This window comes from Triticum urartu, chromosome 6A (assembly GCF_056163025.1).
Source record: "Triticum urartu cultivar PI428250 chromosome 6A, HENAU_Tu73, whole genome shotgun sequence".
Taxonomy (NCBI): Eukaryota; Viridiplantae; Streptophyta; class Magnoliopsida; order Poales; family Poaceae; genus Triticum; species Triticum urartu.
The window spans coordinates 567,086,062-567,095,114 of NC_141878.1; the positions used below are offsets into that span (position 1 = coordinate 567,086,062).

At 43.2% G+C, this 9,053-nt stretch overlaps 2 protein-coding genes across 2 annotated transcripts; one reads left to right on the forward strand and one right to left on the reverse strand.

The window, feature by feature from the left end:
- On the forward strand, window positions 1-2,681 carry LOC125512813 (protein neprosin-like). The gene is made up of 6 exons (XM_048677892.2): window positions 1-173; window positions 250-336; window positions 637-819; window positions 1,653-1,862; window positions 1,977-2,123; window positions 2,244-2,681. Exons 1-6 carry the CDS (start codon window positions 30-32, stop codon window positions 2,613-2,615), a joined length of 1,143 nt encoding a protein of 380 aa, XP_048533849.2. The 5' UTR covers window positions 1-29; the 3' UTR covers window positions 2,616-2,681.
- Window positions 2,682-3,803: 1,122 nt separating this feature from the next.
- LOC125512814 (uncharacterized) lies at window positions 3,804-5,808 on the reverse strand. Its single transcript, XM_048677893.2, has 4 exons — window positions 5,433-5,808; window positions 4,913-5,337; window positions 4,650-4,814; window positions 3,804-4,550 (listed from the first exon to the last, which is right to left on the reverse strand). The coding sequence occupies exons 1-4, from the start codon at window positions 5,770-5,772 to the stop codon at window positions 4,185-4,187; spliced, it is 1,296 nt and encodes a 431-aa protein (XP_048533850.2). The 5' UTR covers window positions 5,773-5,808; the 3' UTR covers window positions 3,804-4,184.
- Window positions 5,809-9,053: the final 3,245 nt, after the last annotated feature.

Below are 9,053 nucleotides of genomic sequence, written 5' to 3' on the forward strand. Positions count from 1 at the left end.
TCCAAAACAAACAATTCCAGGTTCTAACAATGAAAGGAACACAAGCCATTAGTGTGACTCTTCTTATGTCATTTCTTGTTCTAGCGACCAGAGGAAAAGATGTGAGATATAGAAGGCAAGAGGAAGACAGTACCCAGATTCTGACTTATCAAGGAGTTAATAAAACCATTCAGGTATGACTAATTAACCTTCTCATGTATATTTAGCATATATTTTTATGACTAACAAGCAAAGGAAATCTCAAAATAGATGGAAGACGGAGACGTCTATGATTGCATCGATGTGTATAAGCAACCGGGTTTAAACCACCCATTGTTGAAAGACCATAAAATCAAGGTAAATTAATTTCATAAAAATATGATATACATCCATGAATTGCTCAGTATATTGTCAGTTCATAATTAAGTCCACGAATGTTGCTTTAGTGTGTTCTACTCCCTTCTTGTTTCATCAATCTTTCTGGATATGCTTTTTTACATTAGAAAATTAGGACTATTGAAAATGAACTAAAGTGACAACCTTTTGACATAGTATAAGCTATGTCAATGATGAATAAAACTACAACATGTTTTGTGTGTATTGTCTGATGCATTTGTAATATTTTGTTACATGGTGGTTGATTTTATTTTCAAACAGATGAAACCAAGTTCTATCCCTGTTTGGATGGATACCGAAACATTTCCTTCGGATTCTTTTTCACAAGCGGAACCATCTATCATCGAGTGCCCAACAGGAACAGTTCCAATACTGCGTAGTAACGGAAGTAGCACCATAGCAACACACAATATTGATGGGCTAAAAAACGATATGCAATGGGAGGTGAGTTTTTGTATAAGTTACAAAATGAATTTGTTATCATAGTTTGATGGGATGTTTTGATAGGGTTGATTATGCCAATTGACGTATAATTGTTGCATTTATGATGCATATCATATGTACAATGTTGGATTAAAGATGCACCATAGACACTATAAATAATCTAATTAAATTCTAAGAAAGTACTCTAAGAAAAAAAGTAATATTTGGATGGTAACGGTTAATTTTCCATCGAGGGCCACAATAATGAACGGTTTAGATTCACCAAGTTATTATGGAACAATGAGTTTTTTTTGGTAATTTTATAGTGAATGAAGGACCTTGTACTCTACAACATTTGAGCAGTTAGGAATGATTTTTGTGCCCTTAGATTCTTATATCTACTAAATAAGTTATGTATGAGCATTATTTTAGTTGTACATGAAGGAATTCTGATTTCATTACCAAGTTTTAGTAACACTCTATTGGAGAGTTTCATATATACTAGTCCCAAATTCTTAGTTTTTGGCATTAAGTTGTATTCATTAATTTCATTACTCTTTCCTTCCCAAAATGTGAATGACCACACATCTTAAGATTTAAGTTGTATCGACAACATGGCAATATGAAACGAAAGTGATAACATTTAAAATGCATTTGAATATGAATAATATAATATGATTTATGTGTCACATAACTTAGAACTTCTTAGCTTAATTAGTGGTCCAATTAAAAATTCTGATGGGATTGGCGCCTTACATTTTTTATAACGTGAATTAGATGTGATATCCTATCAGGTTTATATATACATAGTATTCATTCTTGACATTTGCAGATGTTACTTTTATTTCTCGCAGAGGGCAGGACTCACATACATGGGTGATTTATATGGGGCGCGTGCTTCATTAAATGTTTGGGAGCCAAAGGTTAAAGGTAGCCAGGATTCTAGTGCAATTTGGATAAGTATTGAAAATAGAAGAGGACAACGGCCTGATCGGCTGAGCGCCGGTCTTCGGGTAGCTCCAGCATTGAGTGGTGATGCTTTTGTTAGACTTCATGTTGCTTGGGTAATGCATAATATTATTTGGATACATGCTCTATATATTTCTATGATAAGAAATTAATAATGTATGTGTGTTGATATTTTGTTTTTGTTTTTGACCTTGGAACAAACTTGACAGTTCGATGGCTATTCAAAGAAGGGCTGCATTGACCACAGCTGTCCTGGATATGTGCAAGTCCACCCGCACATTGGTCCTGGATCAAGAATACAACCATCCTCTGTCTATGGTGGAGACCAGAGAGTAGCAGGCATTCAAATATTCAAGGTACGTATTATGTTATTCTTAAAATAAATTTGCAATATCTCAAGTACGTACCATGTACAAATGAACTAATTTATTTATTTATGAGCATATAGCTAACTAATTAATACTGAATTATTTTAGGAGCCGAAATCAAACTATTGGTGGGTGAGTTACAATAACATAGCAATTGGATATTGGCCGGGTGGGCTGTTCAAATTCATTAGATACAAGGGCGATTTGGCATTCTGGGGCGGGCAGGTTGAGGGGCCGACAGCGTCATCAAAGTCTACGCAGATGGGCAGCGGCCATTTTGCTTCGGAAGGATTTGGAAAAGCAGCGTTCATAAGAAAGATCGAGATTGCAGACGACACGGTCAAGTTTGCGACCCCTGATAGATACCTAGTGGGGCAAGGGTCGAGCGATCCGTCCAAATACACTACGGGTGGATTTGAAATTAGCAAGGATTTTGGGATGACTATCTTCTATGGTGGACCAGGTTCCATGAGGGCCTGATCTGATGATAGTAATATGTATGGACGCACTAGACAAAGCTAATAAAATAGTCACTATAGGATCGAATGAGTTGTTTCTAAATACAAGTCTTTTTAGAGATTTCAATACGGGCCATATATAGAACAAAATAGAGAAAAGTATACCTTTTGTCCCTCAACTCTTGGTGAAGTCTAGATTTGGTCCCTCAACTTCAAAACCGGACAACTTGCACCTCTAACTACCGAAACCGGACAAGGTTCGTCCCCGGACTCGGTTTTGACCGGTTTTGGTGTTGACTCACCCCGGTTTTGACCCGTGCTCACTCATATTCCTGTAATTTTTTTATATCCGTGAACTTTTTGAAATCCACATACACTTTTCAACTCCGCATAGTTTTTTCAAGGTCACATATTTTTTTCAAAAATAAACATACTTTTTTCAAATCAGCAAACTATTCTAAAGTTCACATACTTTTTTCAAATCCGTGATTTTTTAACATTTACGTACCTTTTCCAAATCCCCGTATTTTTCCCAAGTTTGTGTAATTTTATCAAATCCAAGTATTTTTCAAAGCCATGAACTTTTTTTGAAATTCGCATACTTATTTCAAATCCACATGCTTTTCAAAGTCCGCATTTTTTTTCAAATCTGTGTTCCATTTATAATCCATGAACTTTGTTTGAAATTCACATACTTGTTTCAAGATGAAACAATTTCTGAAATCCACATATTTTTGCGTAAAAGAAGTCCATATCCGCGTACTTTTTTCAAGTTCGCATAAAATTTTCAAATTCATGAACTCTTTCAATAAAATTACTCAAATTTGAAAGTGTACATCAATTTAAAAAAATTAAATGAACTTAAAAAACTAAATGAACTTTTAAAAAATACGCATATTTGAAAAAGTACATGAACTTGTAAAAAGTACGCAGATTTAAAAAAAGTACAAAAATTTTAAAAAGTTTCACGTATTTGAAAAAATAACCGAATTTGAAAACATCACGTGGACTTGGAAAAGGTATCCAAATTTGAGTCGGAACGGTCAAAACCGGGATGGGACAGCACCAAAACCGGTCAAAACCGTTATCAGGGATGAATCTTGTCCGGTTTTAGAAGTTAAAAGTGCAAGTTGTCCGGTTTTGGAGTTGACGGACCAAATCTAGACTCCGTCAAGAATTGAGGGACGAAAAATATACTTTTCTCAACAAAATAAGTGAATGTACCCTCTACATCTGTATGTTGTCTCTACTGATGAAATTTCTAAAAGGCTTATATATCATGGAGTCCGGTGTGCATGATGATAGCGAGAATATGTAATGAAATCACACTGAGGTTCGGATGGGATTTTCTTGTTTCTTGCAAAGTATGCCGGGAGGGAGTAGAAAAGCCAGCCATGGGGATAATGGTTGCGACGGAGCAAAACTAGCGAGTATCGACAGACCGGCCGCGCGCACCTCCGCGGTCCGTTGGTTCTACTTTTATCTGAGCATGCAGCGACCCCGTTGGTTCTACTTTTACCAACAGATTTAGATTGATACATGTGGGTTGCTAGCAGTGTTAATTATATCTCATCTTCGCGGTCCGTTGGTTCTACCTGAGCAGCGACTCGTCCTTGCGGCTGGAGACGAGCTTGGCTGTGTCGCGCCACCGAGACACCTCGCGCTCCTTGTGGCGCAGCTTCCTCTGCGCGCGCTGCAGCTCCGTCTCCAGATCCGCGATCCGCTGCTCGTGCCGCGACTGCAGGAGCTCGTGCAGCCTCCGCTCCAGCACCCGGGCCGGCACACCGCCGTGGCACGCCTTGCTCTCTTCATCCTCCTCGTCAGTGTCTCCCTCCTCCTCCTCCTCCTCGTTGTCTTCGTGTTCCTTGCAATCTCTTGCCGCGTCGCCGAGGACACCGTCGATGTCGACGCAAGCAGGGGAGCGGCTCTCCGAGGAGATGTCGCTCTTCGCCTCGGACTGCAAAATCAATGGGAATTCAGTTCAGGACAGCGTCAAATTGGCACAGAGCGAGCACGCCGCCACGCCGGCGGCAGTGGCGGCACGAGTGGACGGTACCTCGAGCTTGTGATCTCGCCGCGGTCTCACGCATTCCTCCTCATCGTCCTCCTCGTTGTCTTCGTGTTCCTTGCATTCTGTTGCCGCGTCTATGTCTTGGTCACCGTCTATGTCGACGCAAGCAAGGGAGCCGCTCTCCGAGGAGATGTCGCTCTTGGCCTCCGACTGCAAATTAAAGTTCAATCGGAACTTAGTACAGAATTGTCAAATTGACATAGAGCGGGCGCGCGTGAGCACCACTAGTTGTACGAGCACGACGGTACCTCGAGCTGGTGATCTCGCCGCGGTCTAACACATTCCTCCTCATCGTCGTGGTCGGAGTCGACCTGCAGGCGCTTCAGTTCAGCCTCGAGCTCTGCTTCCATTTGATCCAAGGCCGCGGCGGCATCTCCAACGCCGGCATCGCCGCACGCCGAGGCGGCATCGCGCGAACCACGGGACAACGGGGCGTCCTTAAAGACGATGCGCTCCTTGACGACGCTGGCCCCGTCGTCGACATGGCCGCCGTCAGACAAGTCGGAGCGGGTGCTGCCACGCGCCTCCGCCTTGACGTCCATCACCAGCCGCTCCATCTGGGCGCGCAGCTCGGCCATCCTGCTCAGCTCCGCCGCGCCCCTGGACAGCAGCAGCACCAGGCCCGCGCCCAGCCCGAGGCTCGCCGCCGACACCTCCGGCGCCGCCTTCATCCCTGCGCAAACGAAACGATTAACCACGCCACGCCATTGACCATCACCATCAACGCCAATCACTAACTCAGCCAGTTCACGGTAATCACTCACGTACCCTGCAGGGAACTCCGAGGCGACTCGCGAACCTCTGTTTCTTGCTTGCTCGCCACGACCTTCGGCGCGGCCACCACCTCCTCTACGGCGTCCTCCTTGGCGGCCGCTCCGGCGCCGCTGGAGCAGTAGCGGGGAATGCGCAGGCGGCAGCCGAACCTGCTGCTGCCCCTGCCGAGAATGCGCGACAGCAAGGACCGTGGTGAGCGGCACTCGCGCCGGATCCTGCTGGCGCAGGCAGCATTGGTGAGGTGGGCGCCGACGGTGGCCGGCGAGGAAGTTGGCGAGGCCGAGAGGCGCGGGGGCAGCGGCAGCGTTTCCGCCGTGCTCCTCTCCATTGCCATTTGCGATCGAGACACTGAATGGCGCGGCAATGGCGAGGGGATTCGAGGAATGATGGAGGATTCCATGTTGGGCGCGCGTATTTATAGGGAGGCGGAAATGGTGGGCAGTGTGGGGTTTAAATGGGCGTTAAACCTTCCATGTCCTTTGACTAACCAACCTTCATTTTCCCTTGATTTAAGAAACGCTGTGCTAGTACAACTTCCTTCCCGTTCCTTTTTTGCATGCATGCGGCCTATTAATGATCCCGATTAACGAAAAGAATAATTGATTTGCAAATCAGTCATTAAATTTTATCTTGGTACCTATAATTTGAGTTTGTGACCTTGTATAAGGGAATGGAGGGAGTAATGTTTTTTCAAATCTCCCCGATAATTCCCGGCGTTTGATTTTTTTTTAATCTACTCTTTGAGTTTGAAGTGTACCACCTCCGTGATGAGTTTGTACAATTCTGATTTGTAAGGGTTGAGAGTTGATACATATACTCAAAGTTTAACTTGCTGTAAAAAAATTCAGACAACGCCTTGAAGCAGAATCTTTGCCGAATTGAGGGGTTTCTCATTTTTCAATTTCATTCCAACAAATCAATAAAGACACATTTCGCACAAACAAAAAGAAATTAATAAAAACACATGGCGAGGCAATGGTTGATTGAAGCGGAATATCATGATAGATTATATCTTCGGTTCTATAATCTGCACATGATAGATGGCTTACAATTAGAACTGTGTGACATTTGGCTAGTCGCCATTTTTGTCGACTAGGCCTTGTTTAAGACTTTGAGGACTATTGTAACTTACCTATGAATAAGTTGCTGGTCAGGTAAATCAAGACTCCATTTGCTAAATTAAAAAAACGGATAGCTCATCAAAAAAGAATTTACACCTGCCATGATACCTTCTAGCGTCTGGATCACAAAAAAAAGGTGTCATGCTCCTTTGGCTTTGGATGTTGGCTTACCCGAAATGATTATCCAAGGCATGGAGTAACAAGTCAAGGTTGAGGAAATTGTGGCTTCGAGCAATGGCATGGACCTGACTCAGGCGTTTTTACATGTTAGCTTGGTTGGGGAGATTGCCGCTTTTGGTTTCGTATCCAGAGTTTGATAGCGCCTAGTGAACTTCCAGCTTGAAGGCTTCTGAGTCCGACGAGTCGCTTGATGACATTGGCAGGTCACAAGTCCCAACAACCTCTACCTTCCTGGATGAGTTCTTGAGCAACTTCAGTTGCTTTGTACCACATTCCTTGCTCGATGCAGCAGTTTATGTGCAGATTGGAGGGGCCTCTAACCTTGCCGAGAGGCGTAGTCGACGTTTGGATAAGAAAAACAAAAATTCCAACGTCCCGACTTCAAAACATGCTGAATTTAGGCAGGCTGAGGCTTTCAGAAAAGAAAGATCACAAAAGTAATACTCCAAGAAAGCCTTAAGCACTAAATTGCCCGAATAGCTCATCAATGAAGAGTTTTTTTTTAGTTCTTGTTACCCTGGATTACAAAATCTCGGGAAAAGAAAGATCACAAGAGTAATACTCCAAGAGACATGTTACTGCCCTGGAGTGATACTATCGGTGAGCCCGACACCAAAAGAAGTTACTTTGAGATGCATGTTTGCTGCACATTGTTATGAATCTCCGGCCACGATCGCGAACTCTAAGCAGGCAACGATACCCACCGCTGGCCGTGGTTCAAAACCCGAAATTTTTATTAATTAATAATTCAATAATTATGAAAGTAGTAACGGATAAATGGAAATTTGAAAAATAGTAAGGACGCAGTGGATAACGGCGTCCAGCCCGACACAGATGAGAATAACGTCCCAGTATGGACGCTGTTGTTGCCAGCATCCACCATCTGGTTGTGCCTAACCCCGACTCTCTGAACCAAATAGCATGCTGGAGGCTGCCGCCTCCGCCTCGTCCTCGTCGCCAACCTTTAGCTTCCTGCTTCTCCGCCGGCCAGGCCTCCGGTTCGTCCATCCCCGTTGCCCACTTTTCCATGGACCGCGCTCGGCCTCTGCCTCGTTGCCCCGACCTCTGGGTCGTCCCCGTCGCCCACACCCTTACGGCTGCCCCCGACCTCATCACGGCCAAAGGGGGTGGGCAGAGGACGTGGCTGCTGCATAATCAATAATTCGGCTGGAGGTGATCATCCATGTCTCTTCACTGCTTGTTCGTGTGTCATCTCAACCATCGGTAGCAGCATGGATCGTCGCAGGGTACAACACGACACTGTAATTTGCCCTGATAAAAGGTACACATTCTGCTAGTCCCCCAATAAACGGTAGATGCTTCCAAATTACTTCTATTAATGATTTACTATTTGTCTCTTATTCTGGTTAATAGACTGGTATTGTCCGTCGAACCAAAATAATATAAATTTCGAAACTGTTATGGAATGACCTAGTACTTAAGCAGTTGAGCATAACTGATTGATATGCTATCTTGCGGTATAGCTTTACTGATTTCACTGACTGCCTAAGCGTAGGTGAAAACATTGGATTGTTTGAGCTTTGATATTTCATTCCAACATCTTACTCATTCCTTTTATGTTGTAACATGGTCTTCAAATGGAAACAAATGGACATTTCAATGATTTGTTATGGATGACTCACAGCCAGCACAAAATACCCAAAACTTGGGAAAATGTGAGTATCCTTTAAATTTGCATGCCTTATGTTAAACTAAGTGGTTAACTAAAGACTAATTGTTCTGTGTATTTATGCAGCCTAACATTTTCTTGAATGTATGGTGTCATCGTGTCGGCATCCCATTTGATCCTCTATGTAGCTCAGCTTTAGAGAACCTTGTTTTTTATCAGATTGCTAAGATGAGGAAAATTCAATGTCTACAAATATTTGATATTGGCCTTGGGAGAGCATTGGCGGCCCAAGACAGATAGTTTTCACCTATGTGTACTAGAATTTGAAAATTCACCGACAGATGTTTGATGCAATGACGAATGCATTGCACTTTCATACCTTTGTGATTCCCCTTCAATTATTGTTGTGTTGCTTCCACTGCTGACTTTGCTCAACATGTCTCGATTTTGCATGAAATTAACATATAACTCTATTACTTGTCATGTAGTCCGGGACTTGGTCTTCTAAAAAATCATTGTCCATCCTCTTTCCTCATATACTGGAATTAATTGAAAATAATATGGTCCAAGAGCTCAAATATTAAAGCGAGCTTGGATATTCAGGTTGTTTTGAGGACTGTCATTATTAGTTCCAAGTCCTCGACACGTCTCACTCTTGATGTCTTCTCGGAGGAAGTGCTAATT